Here is a 22,361-nt window from a genome sequence, read left to right as displayed (position 1 = left end):
CCAGTTCCACTGCCTCTGGTCTGTCACTTGTACCCACTCACCCCTCTGGTTCTCACATCCCTCCTGCAGATCCACTTTGCCAAGCTACTGACCTCCCTGACTCCTCACCTTTTGTTTCTCATCCTCCCATCTCCTCCAGGCAAAGAAGCATCTTGCTAATGCTTTCTATGACCTCTTGAGAGTCAGGTCCCCTCAGGTCCCTTGCTCCCCACAGCTCTTTCACAAAGGAAAGGACCCCCCCAAGCCTTCCTCTGGGTTTCTCAGATGCAGGGATACACTTGTGGCACCCCACTGGGTCCTCTGACCCACCGGTGACATCCTCTCAGCCCAGGCTACATGGAGGCAGACACTAATGCACATGTACTGAGCAACTGGGGAACCACCAGAGCAAAGCAGGTGTTCCCTTTTGGTGGGATCTGTTTCTGGTGGTCCTAACTGCCTCCTGTAGACAGCAAGTTCTCTGCCTCCATATCATCCTGATCCTTCATATTCCCTCCCGGAGTGCCCACACCTTCCTCTGAATGGGTCACAAATGAAGAGCAGGACTCAAAATCCTGAGTTTGGGTCAAACAAAGTGCAAGACCAACCTGCAGAGCAAAAGCAGCTCTCAGCTAGGACACCCTGCCCAGTACAGATGCTTCCCAGTCACGGGAGAGGGCTGAAGCCTCCTCTGGGTTGCCTTGTCTGCTCATGGATTCAGATCCTACTACAATTTAAAAAAAAAAACCAAACAAAAAAAACCCCAAACCAGACACAGGCTGGGAAGGGAAGGAGAAACAGGGATTATCTTAGAGCTTGGAAAGCAGGACTACACCCCTGACCCAGCAAACCCAGACCGGATGTTATTGCCATGAAAATGAGAATGAAAACAAATGGCCTGAAACTCCAGGCTTCATCCACCCACTCGCTCCCCTCCCTCTCGCCTGTCTCAGCCAGCTGTGCGGCATGTTTTCTCAACTGCCTGGAAAGGCTTCAGCAACGGCCCTCTGGGATCTCTGGGTCTAAGATCTCCGATTTCATGGAGATTGATCACCCAAGAAAGTGCAGCCCCTGTTCCAGGGCAACAGGATTGAAAAGAAAAGACTGAAAAAGTATAATGCTCAGCTCCTGACTGAGAGATGGAAGAGCAGAGCTGGGGACTAGCCTGGGGCAGCAGTGCTGTATTGCTCAAATGGATGCTGCTAAGAGAAGTCACATCGTGGCACTGAGCAGAGACACACCAGAGACACTGCTGGTCCTGCTGGTCCTCAGCTGCAGACAGCTGACAGAGAGCAACCTCACGCTCGGCAGCATCATTCAAAGGAAGGGTTCAGCCTGAACCCAGGGGAAGAGACACCAGATGGAAAAGGAGGAAGAGAAGCTGGGAAACCCAGAGAGAAAGGAGGACTGTCCCTCAGCTTTTTAGGAAGGTCTGTCTTTCTGCTGGCTGATTTGGTCACTGTTTATCCAACCAGAAACTTCTCAGTCCTGCATCCTTCCCACAACATCTGCAAGGAGGCAGCAGGCAGTCCCTAGAAATGACGTGCAGGACCAACACATTTGGTCCTCCCTTTGGAATGTAATCCCCCATCGTGGTGGCTAAGGCAGGAAAAGGGGGACCTCACTAAGGACTCTCCCCTCCTTTTCATGTCTGTAGAAACCAAACTGTGCAACACCAGAGGAAGAGGGGGTGATTTGTCCCCCTCCAGGCCCCTGAAAAATAAAATGCAGAGGGTCAGACAGAGATTGGCACTCGGATTTGCAGGGAGATACAGAGCTTGGCACTGAAACCACAAAGCAATAGAGAGATGTCGTGCTGGTATACTGCTGGTCTCTCCTGGGCAAAGACATACCTATAAGTGTCAGGCAGTGATGGCAAAAAAAGGCTATGAGGTACAGTCAGTCTGTCCACGTACTGAGCATTTGTCCAGGATTCCCAGACATCTTGCAACTTGGTCCGTGCCATCCCAAATGCCTGCTTATACACACATATGCCAACTCCGCCTCACAGGCAGTAGGGAGCCTAGTGCTACCAGATGGCTCTTGGTTTGCCACAGAGCTGGGGAAAAAAAAAACCAAAGACACTTGTAAAAAGCAGTAGGGCTGGCAGGGACATGGCTTCTTCCACTAGAGCAGCAAGTTACCCCCTCCCTATGTCAGAACAGCACATAGTCCTCGAAGAAAGAAATTACCACACTGAGCTCAAGTGCTACGCGGGGGGCAGGCATCACCCTTAGTGTGCCCCCAACTCTCAGGGCCCCCCCCAGGATGGCGCAGAATCCGTGATGAATTCTGCAACATAAGGGAAAGAAGTTTGCGCGTCCTCACAAAAGCACTGAGGGTCACTGCATCCTCTTCAAACATTCACGGCCAGCTCAAACCTCAGAGTAAATCCTGTCTGTGCAAAACAGCACCTCCTGAGATACTTTCCACTTTCTTTTTTTCTTTTTTTTTTTTATTACACCAGATTCCAGGGAAGAATGTCAGTTTGAGAGACACCCCTGATGCCAGCTGCCTCTGTGTCTATCTCAGCACTGAAACTGGAGAAGGGAAAGGGATTTCTCAAGCTTTGGCACCCATGGTGTACTTCTGAGACAAGCACTTGTTATTCTATGGGAGACACCAAGAAGGGCACAGTGCCTTTCCCAGCCAGCTGCAGCTAACCCAGCACAGAGAGTGGCCCTTCAGGGTTCCCAAAGTGGGAATTCACTTCCCATCACAGTAACTCAATCTCCGCATCTGTAAAATGGAGAAAATGAGAATGATTCCAGGGCTGTGAGACTGAGGATGGATGTCAGCACCTCCTTGCTTCCTCCTCTGCTTCTGTACAAGGCAGGCTTTCGGACCAGCATCTTCCTCAAGGCCTGCAAGGATTGAGGCCACAGGGGACATGAAAAGAGATCCAAGCAGCGCTGCCACGCTGGTAGCCCCTCAGTTATTTACTTTCATATTAAATTCCACAAATATTTCATGCTGTCCTAACAGCAGCTGTGAACCACACAAGCTGCCAGCTGAGCTGCTCTCAGAGGAGGGCAGCAGAGTCCCCCAGATGCCAGCACATCCTCCCACAAAGAGCAGGACACTCGAGGTTTTGCTGTTTCATGTTAGAGTCCCCAAGAGCACCCAAAACACTCCAGACAGCTCCAGCAAATGTCTCACCTGAACCATTTTTGTCCCTCTGCCACATGTGGGGATGAGGGCTCAGGCGCTGATGTCTCAGCCTGCCTGTTCACTAATTCCTTCTCTCTGGATACCTCCCCAACGGGGAGGACCAAACCGTGAAGCTGTGCCTTTGTGTGGACCACCTTGCCTTCAGAGAGGGTCCATCCCTGTGCTCTCCCAGCTCTTACCCCCATTCACAGAGCTCTTTGGTGTTTCAAGACATTGTCACGATCCTGAATCACTTGGGGACTCTGTCCCAGCCCTGTGATCCTGGCCATAAAAAGGGCCTTTTGGGAGCAGCCACAACCTAGGAGCAAAGTTTCAGGGACCTCATAGCAAGCCCAGCCCCAAAACAGAGCAGATAACACAGTAAGTACACCTCTGAGGGACAAGACTGTCCTGGATCCTCAGCAAAACCGGGGCACACCACCTCCAGTCCCAGACAGATGCCACTTACACAGGGGCAGCTACACCAGGGTCTGAAACAGCACCCCTGCCTCGCTGCCTGCCCAGGGCAAGGCTTCAGAAAGGGAGGACAGCTGGGGTGTTTTTGTCCTGGTGGATGCTGCTCTTTCCCCCTGAGCTAGCAGGTGCTGCTCACGACAATAGGCACAAAGCTACGTGCTCCTTTAGTCAGTATGATGAGTTTGCTGTGTGGGCCAGCGAGGCAACCCCCTACTCACTTGCCTCTGGCCGCTGCTGAGAGCCCTTATCTAGCTCCACACCTCGAATGTGAGGCTCTCCCAGTGGCCCTCCATGTGCCCCTGCTTCTCCTGCCAGGTCCTTATCTCACACGGCAGAACCACCATGCTGCCTGTTCTCTTCTGCATTGCCCTCCCACCCACCCAGATAAAGTCACCCCTGGCAGGGGGGCTGCAGGGCCAGGGAGCTGCAGCACACCCAGGGATGCAGAGTGTTCATGCAGGAAGGACTCTGGTAAGGCCAAGCGCTCCATGTCCATCCCTTCCCCCTGTAATTATACCTGTTCTCCTAACACACAGTGTGGCAGCCTCCCAATTGCACAGCCAGGTGTTGTAACTTACTCCCACCAGATATGTGCCCGTGTCCTTCTGCATATCACACGATCCAATACAGAGCAGCTGCTACCCAGAGTCTAGCAGAAGTCAGGAGATCTCCTTGGTTTTGGTGCCGGGTAGAAGAAGCAAGGATTGTTCCCTCCATTTTTGTTGAAAAGGAATCAGGACCAGAGGTAATCCAACACACTACAGCCCACACCAGAATTAAAACCTCAGATGCTGGCACTGAGTCCTGTGTTTTAAACTGTCATCTCCCCACTGTTGACAGAAATTCCCAGGACTGCCCCAGAAACCCCACATTAGACAAATGCCAGGCAGCGCCTACTTCAGAGAAGCAGTGACACAACACCCTCCCCTTGCCTAGGCTCAGCCACACAGGAAGGAGAAACCTACAGTTTGGACAAAATTAATCCCCGCTGCTGATGCTAAACAAGTGTCAAAGACACAGGCACATAGACCAGCACAAGAGAAAGTCGGTTATTACAAGAACTAGCTCTTCATTTAATTTCATTGGAGACTTTTCTGCCTGCTAGCTAGAAAGAGCAGTGAAAAAACACACGTGGCAACCCCACAGAGCCTCACCAAGGAGTCTGGGTCTCCAGCTGCTCTTACCTGCAGGGATCAGACCTGTGCTCGTGCTCCTCCTCCACAGTGGCCCACAGCCGGCTAAACGATGGAGGGTCAGAGCACACTTATTTAGTTGGGCCAAGGTGGTGAGACACGGGTACAGCTTGGCTTAAGGCTCAGAGCAGCTTCTTGTCTCCAGGTCACTGAATGTTGTAGCAGCTCAGCAAGAGCTGAATGGACGAAATATAGGTGTTTAGGGGGCAGATGCTACTACCTTGGACAACAGAAACAACTTCCCAAGGGACTGAGCAGAAACGAGATGGAAAGACACGGGTGTCAGCCTGACAAGCTGTGGGCTATGCAAAGTCCTGTGCCTATGGGCACAGGGTTGCTGCCCAGGAGCCTGCTGACAGTGAAGGGTGCGTGCCACAGGAAGACTAATTTGGTAAGGAAGGATCTTGATTCAGAGCCTCATGGAAGGGGAATGTCTTAAAAGACTTAACAGGAGAGATTGCCAGAGATGGTGGAAGAAAGAGAAGGACAGTCACAATTGAGAGGGACAACTTGGGAGCAGAAAAGGGATTGAGGACTCTGGAGAGACAGAGGCAATGAGTTCTCTGGCTTGGTGGAGGCTCAAGGACAAAGGCAAGGACTGGTGTTTCCCAAGGTGGCGTGCAAGAAAGAGCAGCGACAGCCGCCGAGCGCTGCTGGAGAAGCAGGTGGAAAAGAAAGTGAACGCTTGGAAAGAGTCTTGGGGAGCCAGTGGCAGAGTGGAAGTCCCCAGCATCCAAACTACAGCTAGAAGAGATGGCAAACTCATCCAGGGCCAGCAGAGACAGCGAGAGAAACATCTGCTGAGAGCCAGGCAGGGCATGGGCCAGGTCTTTCACCGAGCTAAGGAGCTAGGAGTTTCCCCAGGGAAGAGAGGGCTGCGCAGCCCCCAAGGGTGACACATTTTACAGCCTTTGTGGAAAATTCCAGCCCTACTTAATCTCCTGGGGCTCCTGTAAGATTGTGACACAGAGAAAGGGACCAAACAGGAAAGAATTAGAGGAAAAAATGCCTCTCTTCTGGCAGCCACCATGGCTGTGCCAGGAGTTCGCAGCAGCAGTTGCGGAGCAGCCAGCCCTGCCTCCCCCTCCTCCGGCCGCCTCTATAAACACGCAGGGCTTACTCAGAAGATTAGAAGGGAACAGGGCAAAAGACAACAGAGTCTCTTTTGTAATGAGGAAGGATTATGGCATCAAGTGACCGGCTGCAGCTCCCAAGTGGGTTTCAGGCTCCTTAGCACACCGTGTCTGTCAGGTTCAATCCCCCCCATGAGCCAAGGGGGCACGAGGAGGCGGGCTGTGGCGTGGGCCACAAAGGACCCAGCAAGGACACGTGCAGGACCAAACCTCCACAGCCTCCAGCACAGCTCAGGACCCCATGACTGTAAGTATCTAGTCCTCCCAAAAGCAGATAGATCCCTTCAAAGATCTATCTTCCTGCCCATCCGTGACCTCCTCTCACTCCATCTGTCCGCTGTACCCGCTTGCTCTCCGTCTTTGCGATAGATGCTCGTGTCTGTTTGCCGTCGCGCGTGGCGGGTAATGCACCTGATGCGGGCTTGCTGTTGCAGAATCTTGCTTGCTGTGGACTCCCACAGTCCGATTAGCGTCGGTCAACCTTCAGGTGCAATGGTTAGTCCAGATGGATCAGGTAGGCGGATGCAGGCAGCGGATCCCTGGGGAACGGGCTGTGCCGGCGCCGCGCAGGGCACGGCTCTTTCTTCCCATACCAACTCTGGTGTGGCAGTGCCGGTGCTGCGACGAGTTGCCTCCCACCACGTACCTCAACCCCGAGTGGTATTTTGAGTGTGCCAGCTGCCGAGCGGCATCCCGGGGCAGTCCCGCACAAGCCGGCAGGTGGGCAGGGAAGTGCCTTAATCATTCAGGGCTGGAGGAAAAAGCACTGGGAAAAACCCCAGATCCTGTGCCGGAGCAGAACTGCATAGAGGTGTGTGACATCCATTATTTACAAGGGCAAGAGCTGAAGTTTTCCATCTTTGGTAAAGAGTGAATCTGTATTGGAATTATGCAACAAAGAGTCTCCCTGAGTACTTTCAAGACCCAAAGCACAGAGAAAACAACCAGCTCTCTGTAAGCAGCCCCCAACAAATTTATGGGTGTTTGCACACATTTCTCATCTTTATACTCCCTGTATGTGCAGTCTCTAGGGCAGTTAAAAACCACTCTTCTAGGTCCTGTGCACTGGCCAGAAATACATACGGAAACAGCATGAATGTACATGAGGCTCTAGTGAAAGGTGCGTTTGTGCAGCTGGGGAGCCCTTGACAGGGCAGCTGCCAGCTCTGCTCCTCCAATATAACCTGTGAGAGGGGACCTGGGGAGAGTTATGACCGGGACACCCAAGGGAGGAGCAGCATGGAAAAGCCAAAGCCAGGACAAAGATGCTATTTGGTTGAAGTAGCCAACAAAAGAGAGTTTGCTGGTTTTTTCACAGCACTAGCTCACTGAGACCTGAGTTGTCCCCACCTAACTGTAGATCTTTCACTGAGATGCTTAAATGAGGAGCATGTACACTAACTAACCTGCCTTCAGCTGCTGCTACAGAGCAGTAAGGTCTGAACTGTCCCTTGAAGTGCTTCTTTGTCTCCATTGTTCAGGAAAAAGCCCAAGGCTCCATAACTATTAACATTATTGTCTCTGTTAGATAGTAATGTCTGTGTAACATCCTGGTAACATACTTTGATTTAGAAATACCAATAATTTTCACATTGGATAATTATTTATGGACCAAGGGATCATTGACTTATCTGCTTGGCATGGATTACAGTGGTTTGGTTTTCTTCACAAATGTAGGCTTATATGAATAAGAGTCTGATTATTAAATGATGATAAGGAATTACTTATCCAGGGTTAGACTAGAAGTGCAATGGGGACGCTGCGTGATTGGGAAGCATTTCATGAGCCTGAATGCCTTTTTACATCCAGCGTGATTTATTGTGCAACGTATGGTTGAAGGAGAGAGGAGGTGGAATTGCTGGAATTTGTGCTCTGTGAGCCTGGACAAACTCCATCCCTCAGTTCTCTAACAAGGAGTGCTGTTCTGCCTGCAGGACTAGGACCAGCACGGTCCAGATATGGCCCTCAGCCCAAATTTAATGACAGCTATACTTGCTGGGCAAGTGCTACAAAAACTGTCAGATCTCCAGGGGTACCTTCATCTGGATCTGGGGTTTTTGCTTTCCTTTGCATTTCTTTTTTTTTTTGCTAGCAGTATTCCAGGAAGACACTTCCTGTCAAGCAGATTTACAGAAACAACGTATTTGAAGCAAATACTACAAGAAAAAAAAAAAATATAGTAAGCAACTTAGGAGTTTGTGACCCTGAGAATTAATTGTAAACAATTGTTCTGTGGAAGGGAGTGGCACATGTGCTCTGTCCCATCCAACCAACCAGCCCCACTTGAATGCTGATAAACAAACACTAGAAACTAAGGGCTCCACCAGAAAGTATATTCTTTATCACTGTAACCAGCTCACATACAACTCAAAGACAGGAAAAAGATGGCAAGCTCATGAAATTAATTGCCTACCATAAATTTCCTCCTGGTTCTCTATGTCACTGACTTCATCTTACCTGTCTTTTGATCCCAGCTCATTGTTTCTTTCTCCCTTCCTTCCTTCCATCTTGCTTGCTGGGACACTTGAGGTGTCCCTGTCTCCTCCCTCTGTGCAAGCTTGCTGGCAGCTTCAACATCTGCTCATTTTGTGTCTCCACTAGGATCTGTGATGACAGTGACATACACCAACCGCGTAGCTGACGCCCGCCTAGGCACCTTCTCACAGCTCCTGCTCCAATGGAAAGGAAGTATCTACAAACTTCTCTACTCCGAGTTCCTTATTTTCATCTCTCTCTACTTCACCATCAGTCTTGTCTACAGGTAAGCGTCCTTACACTCCGACACTAACACAGCCCCTCACTCTCAGCCTGTCCTGGAGTAGGACAACTGAGCGACAAAGTATTGGGACAGTGGTCCTGGTGAAGAGGAGCTGGCCAGCCACTCACCAGCCACAGGAGGAAAAGAACTGCTCCAGTATGGCTTAGCTGCTGACAAATGTCCTTTTTCTGTCCTGGGAAGGAACACAGTTTCTCTTCCCTGAGATGAAGAGTTGCATTTGATGATTACCGATAGAAGAATAGTGTGTAGATCAGTGGAGACCAAAGCTGAACTAATACTGCAGATGTCTCACAGTGGGGAGTTTTAGGAGGGAGTTTCCCTTCTTACACAACAGGCAATACCTTGGGTACATTTTTGAGAGCAGACATCAGCTCTGGGGCCACAGATCTGGGATAAGGCAGCTGTATTCTGGTTTTGGTGAGCAAAGACAGGGAGCTCCCCTAGCTGGTTCAATCACAGATGCAGCATGGAGGTAGGAAAGCAGCTCTAAGAGACAGGAACCATGGAGGTAGGAAAGCAGCTCTAAGAAAGAGGCAGGGACTCACCTAAGAGCAGAGCTTGGACTGACATTTTGCAGGATATTAAGTGGTGCACATCCAAGCTCGTGTCAAACCTTTGATACCACATAGCACTCTCCTGAGTGAGAAAAATAGAGGCAGTCCCTGACATCAGACTGCATCACTTACCACATGCTCTCTGCCAGTGACCACTTCCAGCTGCTTTGGACTGGTCAGCGGGGTATTTTGGGGAGGTGGGCTGATGTCCCAGGCACTCGAGGGCTGTTTGCTCGCATCATCCCCAGACTGATGGCATGGCAGTGTCGTGACTATCCATCCTTGGCTTCCCTTGCCAGACTCCGATCCCAGCAGGCCCAACAAGGCACCGAGTCTTCTTTGAGGTTGATGCTTCTCTTTCTCCCTTTTAGGCTGATCCTGAGTGAGAGCCAAAGGCTGATGTTTGAGAAGCTGGCGCTTTACTGCAACAGCTATGCTGAGCTAATCCCCGTGTCCTTTGTGCTGGGTAAGGAGCTCTGTTTGGGAACACACAGAGAAGGGAAAGGGAGAGCATTTCTTCTCCCTGGTTTGATGTACCTCTGCAGGCAGGCAAGATTCACTGAGCAGATCCCTGCCTTTGCCTTTGTAAAACTCCTCAAGCAGAATATATCATGCCATGTTGCAGCTGTGAGGTATGCCCCCAGCACACAGCTTGCACTGGCCAGATGTACTAGCATGTTCTGGGTTCTGCCAGGAGGGCAGGGACAAAGTAGCACCAAATAAACTGTGAAACCCAGACTCTAACTTCAGCATGGAGATCTGAATTGCCCTCCAGGCATGCTTGCACCCATTCCTGTATGCGCAGTACCAGAATTCCTACATATAAGCATTTACATCTCCCACTTCTTTAGGACAGCTAATTTGCTCGGCTCACCTCTAGGTTTCTACGTGGCTCTGGTGGTGTCCCGCTGGTGGGCTCAGTATGAGAGCATCCCATGGCCTGACCGGATCATGAACTTGGTCTCCTGCAACGTAGATGGGGAGGACGAATACGGGCGGCTCCTGCGTCGCACCCTCATGCGCTACAGCAACCTGTGCAGCGTGCTGATCTTGCGCTCAGTCAGCACTGCTGTCTACAAGCGCTTCCCCAGCATGGAGCACGTCGTGAGGGCAGGTGAGTACTGGTACTGCCTTCTGCACAGCTCTAGCACCAAGCAGGCAGCAGCACCTGCCTGCTGGTTTTGGGGCAAAGAGGCTTGGAAAGGGCCACATGCCCTCCAGACTGGAGATGGGGTCGCGCTGCGATGGGCTCAGCTGATGTCTGCAGCGGGTGCTAAGCATCTGCTCATGCCCTAGCTCTGCTCTTCTGAAATAATCAACTGTTTATATTTCCCCATTGCACAGCGTGCTTGTTCCTACTAGTGGCTGGAAGGCTCGTTTGAAAGATGAAGGATCTCTGCCCAAATTTTTTACATAAGGAGAGTGTTAAGATCCGGTTTGTGAATGCAGATATGCTGCAGGCCACAGGGCAGCCCTGGCTGATCAGATTAGGGTAACTGTGGTGCAGTGACTTCACTGGGAGCTGCTTGCCCTGCACTGAAAGTGTGCGTGGGAAGAGAAGAGCTCTCTGTAGTAAATAGTGCTAATATAGTAAATATCCGGTGCATAGATCTATAGCAGAGCACGAGCAGACCCCTGCCAAGTGGTCATGTTTGTCCTCCCTCAGGGCAACAGTTTTCCACTGGGCAAGTGGGAATTGGAGCCTCAGACCTCCAACCTTAACTGCTGGGCACCCTGAATCCTGTCTGAAGATGCTCCTCAAGGTACAACATTTCCCAGTCTGCCCAAAGGGAGATGTCTGCACCTGCCCTTGTCAGCTGGGTTCCCTTTGCAATCCAGAGAGAGAGACAGGCACTTCTAGGACACAAGTTATCCCATTCTCAACAAATGTCTATGTACACCAGGCAATTGCACCCTCAGCAGTTCTTTATCTCCCTGCTGACTGTGATCTGGTCAGATATGCTGCAGACATCCAAAGTGAAATGAGAAAAGCCTGCCTTTCACATTTCCATAACTCACTGTTTTAACAAGACTACTTGTCCCTCTATGTGTCTCCCAAAGGCTGAGTGCCTGCGTCTTTCCTGTGATTTTTAAGGAGAGCTAAGGTGACCACCTGAGATTTAGATGTTTTCACTCCAGACCAGATCAGTTCTGAAAGGAATGATCAATGCCCTCTACAGCCATCCCTCTCCCATCTACTCTTTTCCACCCAGGCCTCATGACACCAGAAGAGCACAAGAAGTTTGAGAGCTTGAATTCCCCCCACAACAAGTTTTGGATCCCATGTGTGTGGTTCTCCAATCTGGCCGTGAAGGCAAGGAACGAGGGAAGGATCCGGGACAGTGTGCTGCTCCAAGGCATCCTGAATGTGAGTGACAGAGGCAATAGGCAACTACTTGAGATCCTCATCCAGTCCTCTAGGTGGAACTACAGGGATTTCCAGAGTCAGGCAAGGAACAGGAATGGTGAGGTAGGACAGTCAGCCAAGCCCATCCCTGGGGATATTACATTAACTTTGATGGGAAATGCTCCCACTGCCACTCTCCAGCTTGTGACAGAACAGAGGTTTTTCATGGCCTGCTGACATGGTAGCAATGTCACGTATATTAGAGGTGAGGGGAATGTGACATCTTTCTCAGATGTGGGACTGTGAGGAACCATGGGACTCACATCTAGTGTGGTAGTGGGAGACACCCACGTAGCAGGTCCTTGATCAGCTTTCCTCCAGCCTTCACACACTCCAGAGCAGCCAACGACAGTAGCCAGTGGAGGTCTCTAGGATACAGACGAAAAGCCACAAGGAAGCACAAGGAAGCATGTGTCTGAAAGAGACCAGGAGAGGTCAAAAGCATCCCCAACAACAAAGGTCCCTGTAGAAAACTTCACTATTGAAAACTCTTAGATAGTCCTGGGAAGCAGGCCATGCTCCACACGCAAGACCTGGCAATGATCCCTGCCCAGCTGCAGAGAAAAAAGGTCCAGAGCAGCTCATCATTCCTGGTATTCATATGCAGAGAAAGTCACATTGTCTCTGTTGCCTGGAATGAGATTCATCTGCCCAGAGAGAAAGATCTCCCCCGGGCTATTTATCTAGACACACTATATAGTCAGGAGAGAGAAATGGATGCTCCTGAGACATTCTTTGCCTAACCTGTTGACTGCTCATTTTGTGAGGAGAGAAACTCTGCTATGAAGTGAGCTAGGAAGGGATCTTGGGCTCAGACGGAGACACCCAGGCAGCAAGGAGCTCCTCCAGGGCAAGTGTGAGACCCTGCTGGTGGTCTGCTGGGGTAAGGCTGGACACCAAAGGAGCAGGAGTCCTGGCTGAGCCCCCCCACTTCCAGAGGAGGTGTGAGCAGGAGGGAATGGGCTGGAGCAACGAAGTCCGATGGGGCCGGAGAGGCTCAGTGTCCCCAGCAAGGAGATGCAAAGTTACACTGACAGGCCGTTCCTTTTCCCCACTGCAGGAGCTCAACACCTTGCGCAGCCAGTGCGGGCGACTCTATGGGTATGACTGGATCAGCATCCCCCTGGTCTACACTCAGGTGAGAAGGGATCCCCCCCACCTATTGCTCCGCTGCCTGCCTGAGCACGCTGCCCCATGCTACAAGGGGCACCCCCATTTACATCCACACTTGACCCACACACGGACCACGCTGATGCGAGATACAGTCGGACCCCTCATCATCCACACCTACACGCATCAGGTCTCTCACGTATGTAGCTCAGCAGCGCACACCCAGCCTTATTTCCCTCACTCGGACACAGCCACCTCTACAGAAACACCCACTGTCCAGGGGTAAGTAACCACGATGTGTGCCACACGGGTGCACGGAAAACACAAGATACACGCAGACCCACTCCCTGCACCACCTTGCAGGGAGCATGTCCCTGAAACAGTTCCTTCCTACTCAGCAGAGTTGAGATCTGTCTGCCAGCAAAGCTGCTCCAGCAGGCAGGGCAGCTCTGATGGAGTTGTTCCATGTGTGTGAGAGAGCTGTGTGCGCATACTCAGCTGCTTAATAGCTCTCTTGATGCAAACCCAGACAGACACTTCGGCACCCACTTGCTCCTTTGTCTCATACAATCCAGCTGCTCAGATAACACTAATGCACTCCGCTGTGAAACGGGAACTGCTTCCGTTCATGCAGCCCTGAAGGTTAATGGGAAACACGCTGGGGAACTATATTCCTGTACAGACCAGTGTCCTGCACTCTAGGAACAAAAGCAGCATCACAGCATGTCTTTGCCCCCTCTGCAGTACACAACCCGTTTTTTCATAGGTGCCCATCCACAACGCAAAAAATCTGTCATTTCAGGCACTCTCTATCCTGCCCACCATGAAATAGCCCTGCACTGTTCACTGCAAGGAACTGCATGGCTGTCTCAAGAGTCTTGTGATGCTGGGTGTTTTTTTTTAAACCCCTTGCTTGTTGCGTCAAGAGACCATGCAAGAGTCTCAGCTGCTTTTAATTTGAAAAGGGGAAGTTTCCAGTCCCGTGATTACAGAGAAAAGCACAAAGCTCATTGTAGCCTGAAATCCGGGCAAGCAAGCAGGCAAACATAAAAAAGCCCCAGCATGAAGACCAGGAAGGAAAGAGCTAGTTCAGAGCTGGCAGCACTGCCAGGGCTTCCCTCCCTGACTTGGAAGCAGGCTGCCAGCATGGACTGAGCCATGAGGGGCTCGAGACAGCTTTCAGGAGAGGCAAGGACAAGAATGAAAAAAGCTTACAGCACCCCTTACTTTGGCAGCAGAACAACCATGCAGCCATGTGTCAGTTGTTTAAGCTCTTTCCATCCAGGATGTCATGTGCTTTCTTCTGCCACTATCCTTCTGTGACGCCTACACGGATGTCATTCCAGGAATAGCGTGGAATGAAATACAGTATATGTAAGGGCAAAGGGCAAAGGGCATATTTAAAGCTTTCTGCAGTGGAAATGCATCTTCCTGCAAAAGCCTGTCATAACTGAATCCAAGGCTTTCAAAAGGTTACAGAGCCAGTAGCTCTGCAGCAGCTTGCGACTCTTTGGAGTTGTGTTGGATAGAACTGAAGAGAGATGCTGGGAAAGCAAGCTGGGAACTCAAACTCCTCTGGTGTGTCCTCTGGCATCTTTCCCAGGTGGTGACCGTGGCTGTTTACAGCTTCTTCCTGGCCTGTCTGATCGGGCGGCAGTTCCTGGATCCAGAAAAAGCATATCCTGGCCATGAACTAGATCTCTTCGTGCCTGTCTTTACGTTTTTGCAGTTCTTCTTCTATGCTGGCTGGTTAAAGGTAAGTCCAAGAAAATACATCTGGAGCTGGAATGTGACCCAGCTATGGGTTTTTCCCAGTGTGTGCTCACCAGGGACCCAGCTGTCTTCTCTGGCCTATGGGCGACATGCCAGGGACTGGCAGAGAAACGGGAAGCCAACAGGGGCTGAGAGTATTGCCAAGACCTTCTCAGTTTCTGAGTATCTCACCCTGGGATCAGCTCCAGCTTTCCTAAGCTTTGGTCCTGACTAGTTTGGGGAAAAAGAGAGGCAGTAGGCTATACTTTACCTGCAGGGGTGGTCTGCAGCTGCAGGAGGGCTGTGTGAGCAAGGGGCAGTTACCTGTGTGTACCAATGTCTCCCAGCCGCTGGCAAGCCTCCATTTTTAACCCACCCCTTTCTGGGAGGAACGGCATCGCTCCGAATTCCGGGGACGCCACACTTGACTCTGCTGCACAGGTCTTCTCCCTGCAGGGAAAGGGGCAGGTATGACCATGATGACCTTTGCTATGCGCTCTCCACATGCAGGTGGCCGAGCAACTCATCAACCCTTTTGGGGAGGACGATGATGACTTTGAAACCAACTGGCTCATCGACAGGAACCTGCAGGTAAAGTGAAGGCAGGATCCTCCAGATGAGCCTGACCTGCAGAGGAACAGTGAGGCAGGACTGCACCCGAGGGTTTAGCAAGCCCCAGCAGCGCAGTCACAAAGTTCTCCTGCGACCCCTCTGCTGCCTACCTGCTGTGCCTGCAATGGAGCGGAGAAGCAGTCCTTAGTGCCCTTGTGCTTTCCTGAGGCGTCGGTGGCTGCACGTTAAGAAGGGGCCCAGGATCTCCAGAGGGAGACGGCTAGGAGAGCAGGAGGAGAGCATAAGGCCTCCCAAGAAATACGAGGGTGAAGGGGGCCAGCTCAGTGTTCCCCCTCAGCAGCCAAGGAGGCACCCCAGGCTCTGGGAAGAATGTGGGGGCAAGACCTGTGCCGGGAAGACCCCCCACACGCCGGTGAAGACAGGGCTTTTGGCGTATCTTTGTACACAGAGACCGATCGCAGCTTTAGTCCACGCGCTGGCACACACGATGGATCCGGACTGTTCATTTCACACCCTTGCTACCTTTGAATGACCCATCATTCTTGCCTCTCCCTAGCTTTTCCACCCTGTGTCTGTATCTAGAACTGCCTCCTCTGCTTTCTTCCATGCAATAACTCCCCACCTTCCCTTCCTAACACTGAGCTCTTCTGTCCTAGTGAGCATATTGCTTTCCTGTCTCCTTCAGCATCACTTTCCTTCCAATTAATTAAATCTCTCCATGTGAGAAACAACCCAAGTGGCAGAAAAGCACAGAGCAAACCCAGCCACTTGGCTCGCTTCCATGCTACATTGCTTCTTCCTGCCCTGCATTCCTTTGTCCACCGATAATAGGCACAGGTAATGCTGCTCACCCCATATGACATTTCTGCTGTCCCCTGCAGGTCTCCCTTATGGCAGTGGATGAGATGCATCAGGATTTACCCATTCTGGAGAAGGACCTGTACTGGAATGAGCCTGATCCCCAGCCACCCTACACAGCAGCCACTGCTGAGTACAAGCGCCCATCGTTCCTTGGCTCAACTTTTGATATCAGGTGAGTGCAGCCACAGGGTGTCCGAACAGTCAGGTCTTGTGCAGGATATTATACTTGAGGGGTAAGAGGTAGCAGTAATCTCTTTATAGTCTGTGAAATCTTGCCCTAAGATACTTTTAGGCTTAACCAGAGACAATAGCCAGCATCCTCTGCAGAAAAGGATGCCTCTGACCTCTTTCCCCCTCCCTTCTACTATAAGCATCCCTATTGTGGGGGGCCTAACACATATCTAATGGCAATACAGGAAGAGAGAGGCTTGTCACTGGCAGTAGCATTCCCTGTGCTGCCAGCCTCTCCACCAGAAACCACCTCCTTTTGTGGCTGTGTAACAGCCCATTTTGCCTTTCCCCAGCATGCAGAAAGAAGAGATGGAGTTCCAGCCCTTGGAGCAAATTAAAGAGAATGAGGAGGCCAACCACTCTACACCGTTACTGGGACACCTGGGCCGCCTCCTCGGCGTCCAGTCACCGAGTTTCTCCAGATCCTCTTCCCGGATGAACCTGCTGCGCAGGCGAGGAGACCCCACATCCCCCTTCTCCCATTATATGTACCAAGACGTGGGCAAGTCTGCAAGCCCTTGCAGCATCAATCAGCCAAGGGGAGACTCCAGCTCACAGGAGCAGTGGGACAGCGAAGATGGAAAACTAAGGGAGTTTGACGCCTTCATGTCAACCCCGTTTTATGAGAGACCTGGTTTCTACAGTGCTCCACAGACACCGATCAGCTCTATCCCCATGATTTTCCCTTCTAGACGCCAAGGCCGCAAGAAGCCTCCTGCACTCTCCAGCATCGCTGCATGCTCAACTTCTCTTCGGGACGTCATCGTCAACTCCTCACCTTCCAGGGTCAGCGATATGTATAAGAGCCAGAGCTCCCTTGGCTCAGGTGCAAAGGAAACATTTATTTGGCCAACAGATCGGAGCAAAGGTCCTGACTCACTGGTTGCAACAGCAGAAGAAGAAAAGAGCAACTCTAACAGTAAAAGCAGAGAAGCTACCACCACAGGAAGTCCGGGAGCTCAGTCCACAGCATCACAGAGCCCTAAATTCCCCTTCTTAGCAGAGTCCCCAGACCACGAGAAGCACGGTAGCTTCAAGAGTCTGAAGAGCTCAAAAGCTTCCCACCCACCCTGGCTAACCCTGGAGAACACAGCATCAGCTACTCCCAATTCTGAGCATTCAAGCGCCTTTCACACCCCCAGTAACAAAACCCCCGGAGGCAGTGCCTCCCTCTGCTTCTCATTCACTCCTGTAACATCTCCAGCACTGGAGAGATCCCACATGGGGAACATGGGCCCTGATGCTCGCAGCCTAAGTTTAGAAGATGCAGCCAGCGCTCCAGACCAGCATCCGGGAGAAGTTTCCAGGAACACGAGAGAGACTGAAAATGGAAGCACCAATACTCCCCCTACAAAAGAGCCAAGAAGAGCAGAGAGTCCATCCCCTAATGACTCTGGCATCTCTCTAGCTGAAGGTGACTATGTGGGGCTGATGGAGGTGATCATGGAGACCAGTGAAAGCACATGTGAAGAGCAGATAGAGCAGTACAGCTAGAGGAGACCGAGGCATACGCAGCTCTGTTGAGATACCTGCCATATTAGTGATATTGCAGTGTCTTTACACCTGGCCACACTGGCACTCACCCAAACAGAAGGGCAGCGCAGCCAAACCACCCAGGGCTGCAACATGCAGCTAGAGCCCAGCCTAGGCTAAAGCCAGCACTAACGACACACTGCTACTGGCTCCAGGTACAGTAGCAGGCACAACTTCAGTGTTGCCATAATAACAAAACAAACCCCCCTCTGCATTTGTAGCAAAAGAACAAGACTTTGAGGGTTGAGCATTGCAGACACCTAACAGCAGAGCAATAGCTCAGCAGGTAGCAGCCTCAAGAGCCTGGAGCACAGGCACAGCCCAAACCAGAAGAGGAATGTAGTTAATCAGGATACCTCCCCCCTCCTCATCACAGCAAGAATCGAAACTTGAGCTTCCCATTCATATTTGTCACAAGACCCATCACTCAGGCAGGACTTGCACTACTGACAAGATACTCCAGGGAAAGTAAGGGACTGAAGCAAGTCACATCATCTGTGATGCAGACCCACAGTGCTTCTTGGAAGTCAGGTCTAGCTGGTGTTTTCCAGTACTGGAAAAGTAATGGGATAAGGCAGGGCAAGTGCCCACTAGAACAGGTGGCTGCAACCAATGGTATTTGCCCAGCACATTGCTTCCTTCTGAAGTTCCACTCACATCTGCCACTGATTTGACAGTGCTCAGAGTAGCAGCCATCTGGATGTTAGCAGACACCATACAGCTATGAGTTTTTACTGTCTTCCCTAAGAAAATAAACGCAAGGCTGAAGTCCAGGACCACCTGTTTTGTTTCCTCATTTTAGTTTCCATGCAATGATAAGAAACCATGTAAGTTTTCCTACTTCTGTCTTTAGAAACAGCTGTAAATCTCCCATATCACAGGGGGCACAGGACAAATTTACTCTACTTCCCACATCCCTTCCAATGCCTTCACAACAGCTGCCTACCCTCTCGGCCTTCCAAATACAGCTGCTAGACCTAGGCAGATGTCACCACCACCTGCTGCAACACCCAACAGTGTCCTTGAGGCAGTTCCAGCAGCACTGCTGTTTCAGTCCAGCCTGATCACAGTACACAGCTCTAAAGTCTTGATTCACAGTACACTTTCTCCACACACAAGCGTAGTGCCATTTGTTAGACAGGCATGATGCCTAGTGAGGTCCTAGCCCTCCTCCCCTTCAGTACCTTCATCTAAATTCACAGGGATCAATTCAGGAAGCCCAGACACTCAAGCCTTCCTTTCCTTGCACATTCATTACAGCAACAGCTTCAGTGGCAGTGGCATTTAAAACACAACTTTAGTCACTGAGCAATTCCTGCAGAGGATCTCACTGGATTGAGGGGGAAAAAAAAAAAAAGGCAAGTAAAACCTGATCCTTCTAATATATTCGTTCATCCACGGCCAACTTAAGACAACTGTCACAACAATGATTATGGAGCACAATCCTGCAAGTACAGGCCTCTCGCTCCTGAGAGAAACAGAAAAAGCCAACTTGAACCAAGTCACTTTATTGGATGGAGGGCAATACACAAAACACAAGAGAAAAGAAGGGTGATATTTGGTACAGAGTATGAGAACTGTTTATCTAGATAGCTGAAGATGCATGCATGGCTGGACAGTAAAGTAGGAGTCCCACTGAAACCCACAGGGTGGCTCGTGGCAAGACTTCAGCTCTCATTGTCACTGTCCCCTAGGGTGTGCTTGTCAAAGAGGTACTCTGCCATGCCATATTTTGGTGCCCCCATCTTCCGCAGGTTGGTCACATGGTCACCCAGCTCTTTGATGGATTTCACCTGTTCATCCAGGTAGTGAGTCTCAATGAAGTCACACAACTGAAAGGGAGACAAAAGAGTTTAAATTTAGGCCTGAGCACAGCTTACCCTGCTGAACCAGCATCTGAAATCCTACCACCCTCTCTAAGGAAAGGAAAAGATAAGGAACAACAGTTTTAAAGCTACAGAAGATACCCAAGAGGAAGAAGCCTTTAGTTTTGCCTCAACAATGCCAGAAAAAGACCAAAGTGAGGCAGGCTTATCTAGGCACACTTGCTCCAGAACCCCACAGTACAATGTCAACTCAGAGTCCCCTCTCTTCCTCACTACGAGAGGCAACAGGAAAGTTTCTGAACATATTCAGAAGCCCCCACTGCACAGCACTTGAATTCATGACCGTGAGGACTTAAATCTCTAGAATGGCCCAGCTATGTTCTTTTTAAAAAAGTCCCTCCAACTTATACAAGACACTTCCAAGAGTACTTTGATTCAGACACATGCTAACCTCTTCCTGATACTAAGAAGTTTCAGTCCAGCCTTGCCAATAACTTCCATCTGTGAAGAAACCTGTATTTTCAGACACTGGATTCTGAAGTGTCAGGGCTTTTAATATTCAGAAGTGACTCCAAAATCTTATGACAAAGGCCTTACAGGCATCCATTGGTTTAAAGTTAGAACTCATCCCCCACAGGAACGAGCATTCTCCATAGAGCTTAATACACTTCTTCTCTTCAAAATGCTGTTCACAGGAACGCTCTCTGTTCCCAAGAGCAACAGAAGGGTTTGAACAAAGCAACGCACCCGCTGTCCTGTAAGGCAGGCCTCAGCCACCCTAACGCACTGCAACTGGTTCTCCTGGAAAAAGATGGCAATAACCCTACCAAATAGCTAAGGTACAGGCTGACACCTGGGCCCTTCCCTTTGGAAAGGCTGCACCACTAGTTCACACCCTTTCTTTACCTTTAGGAATGGCAGAGAGACACAACTCACCCCTAAACCCACGCAGCTAGACACATACAAGCCCCCTCATTGCACAGCTACATTCTCAGCTTCAGTATCCACTTACATGTGGGTCATTCTTTTCAGTTGCCAATTTGTGCAGTTCTAACAGTGACTGGTTCACATTCTTCTCCAGGTGCAGGGCACACTCCATTGCAGTCAGTCCATTCTCCCAGTCATCACGATCTGGCTTCTAGAAGGGGAAAGCACACAACCATATTTTCTGTAAGTACCCACAGACCATTAGGGAAGCAAAGTCTTTTATGCATGCTCCAAGTCCCAGACCTGTCCCTATTCCATAGGTTCTCCTCATGGCATGTTCTCTGAGGTCTTGTAGGCAAAACAGCTAACAGAGCTACTGTCTTCCTCCTCCTGTGATAACCTCATCGCTTAAACATCTGCCTATGTAAGTAGGCACTTGGCACAATTTCAGAAATGAAGCAGTAAGAAGGCACCAGTACAAGCCAGTCTGGTCTTCAGCTCAGACGGCCTACTATAGAGTCTGGAGTTTACAAGTACTCAGACTTACTAGTAAGCAAGGGAATTCTTCTCAGATGCCCATCACTTACTTTGCCGTTTTCCCCACGAAGAGCATTAAACTGGCCCTACGACATTGCTTACCTTCTGCTGTTCTGAATAATCTAATTAAAGTAGCTTCAAGAAAACAGTGCTATGAAATCTTGCAGTGAGCCATAATAAGCAATTGGAAACTTGAGATTTCATACTGCCATGGCAAGCGAGCCAAGAGTTCTCTACAAAACAGTTAGAGAGAACACACTTGCCATTAAATTTAAGGTAGATGAACCTGTTGTGTTTTAGTTACTCGCAAACCACCTAGGGCTAGGCATCCTCTTCTTACACTGGAAGTACTTTTTATTAGTCAGTCAGCACAAATTATCAAATTACTATGCATCTCTAGATTTTGGGCGGAGTGCCACGCACAGATCACAGCAATGCAGTATGCTTATCTACTGTCAGATGCTGCTCCTTCTGGGAGAGGATGCACGGCGAAATTCATCCCCTTCCAGCTTGGAGGCAGACCAGAAGTCTAGTTCTGCATTAGACAGGACAACCCACAGTTCCACTCCTCACCTTGATGTCCTGCAAGAAGATGCGTCCACCCCTCTGATTCTGTAGCTTCATCAGTTTCTCAGCATGCTCACGTTCCTCATGGGACTGATGCAGGAAGTACTTGGCAAAGTTTTTCAGAGCCACATCATCGCGGTCAAAGTAGTAGGACTGAAAAATAAGAATTCATATGCTCAAAACCCCAAGCCTCACTCCAGCAGCCACACAAAGCCAAGTCCGTACTGTGACTTCAGATATGTCTCCTATCAGCCCTACTTTAAGATGGCTGGAGTCCAAGCTAAGACTAGCAGTAGCACTGACAATGGCAAGGCAGTGCGGCAAAACTCTCCCCTTAGTAGCAAGTTAGATTTTCCTGACTGGGATTAAATTTTAACCTGTATCCCTACAATGAACACCAGGGACACTAATAAGTTGTATTTGTGGTTCAGTTCTGAAGATACAAAAAAAACCCCACACCCCACAAACATACCTGTTCTTCTGAGCACCATTCAAATGCCTTAAACACAACTGACTTGAAAAGCCTTTTTCAAGAAGTCTTCCCTGCTCCCTTTGTTTGCCTGAGTTTGTTTACAACGATCACAAGTCAAGGTTCTAACTTGCAGTACCAGTTAAGGGTGGCCAAGAACTTCAAGGTACTTCTGCAGTAAAGCTCCCATGCTTCCCTAGGCTTATCAGGGATTAGACTGAGAAGTACACCTCCCACTTTCGAAAAAAACCAAAAACAAACACCCCCCCCCCCCCCAAATTACTCCAACTTTAAAAAAAAAAA

The 22,361-nt window shown here is 50.2% G+C and overlaps 2 protein-coding genes across 4 annotated transcripts in view; one reads left to right on the top strand and one right to left on the bottom strand.

Annotated features, from left to right (window-relative positions):
- Nucleotides 1-5,619: 5,619 nt before the first annotated feature.
- Nucleotides 5,620-17,887, top strand: LOC104829422 (bestrophin-1-like). 3 transcript variants are annotated; one of them, XM_010563647.1, is made up of 10 exons: nt 5,620-6,179; nt 8,534-8,693; nt 9,637-9,731; nt 10,146-10,379; nt 11,479-11,633; nt 12,733-12,810; nt 14,386-14,538; nt 15,045-15,125; nt 15,989-16,140; nt 16,493-17,887. In XM_010563647.1, the coding sequence occupies exons 2-10, from the start codon at nt 8,542-8,544 to the stop codon at nt 17,691-17,693; spliced, it is 2,301 nt and encodes a 766-aa protein (XP_010561949.1). In that variant the 5' UTR covers nt 5,620-6,179; nt 8,534-8,541; the 3' UTR covers nt 17,694-17,887. The 3 variants fall into 3 exon arrangements, with proteins under 3 accessions (XP_010561949.1, XP_010561950.1, XP_010561948.1); XM_010563648.1 differs by lacking the exon at nt 5,620-6,179 and having other exon boundaries at nt 8,371-8,693; XM_010563646.1 differs by lacking the exons at nt 5,620-6,179; nt 8,534-8,693; nt 15,045-15,125 and having other exon boundaries at nt 9,339-9,731.
- Nucleotides 17,888-19,220: 1,333 nt separating this feature from the next.
- The window catches only part of FTH1 (ferritin, heavy polypeptide 1), a 4,602-nt gene continuing 1,461 nt past the window's right edge, over nt 19,221-22,361 (bottom strand). The window contains exons 3-5 of the mRNA XM_010563645.1: nt 21,596-21,742; nt 20,571-20,696; nt 19,221-19,564 (exon numbers count right to left, since the gene is read on the bottom strand). Coding sequence (XP_010561947.1) covers nt 19,400-19,564; nt 20,571-20,696; nt 21,596-21,742 — 438 coding nt within the window. The 3' untranslated portion in view covers nt 19,221-19,399. The remainder of the gene's footprint in view (nt 19,565-20,570; nt 20,697-21,595; nt 21,743-22,361) is intronic.

Source organism: Haliaeetus leucocephalus, unplaced genomic scaffold (assembly GCF_000737465.1).
Source record: "Haliaeetus leucocephalus isolate CR32 unplaced genomic scaffold, Haliaeetus_leucocephalus-4.0 Scaffold173, whole genome shotgun sequence".
NCBI classification, from domain to species: Eukaryota; Metazoa; Chordata; class Aves; order Accipitriformes; family Accipitridae; genus Haliaeetus; species Haliaeetus leucocephalus.
This window is presented reverse-complemented; position numbering and strand designations above follow the sequence as displayed.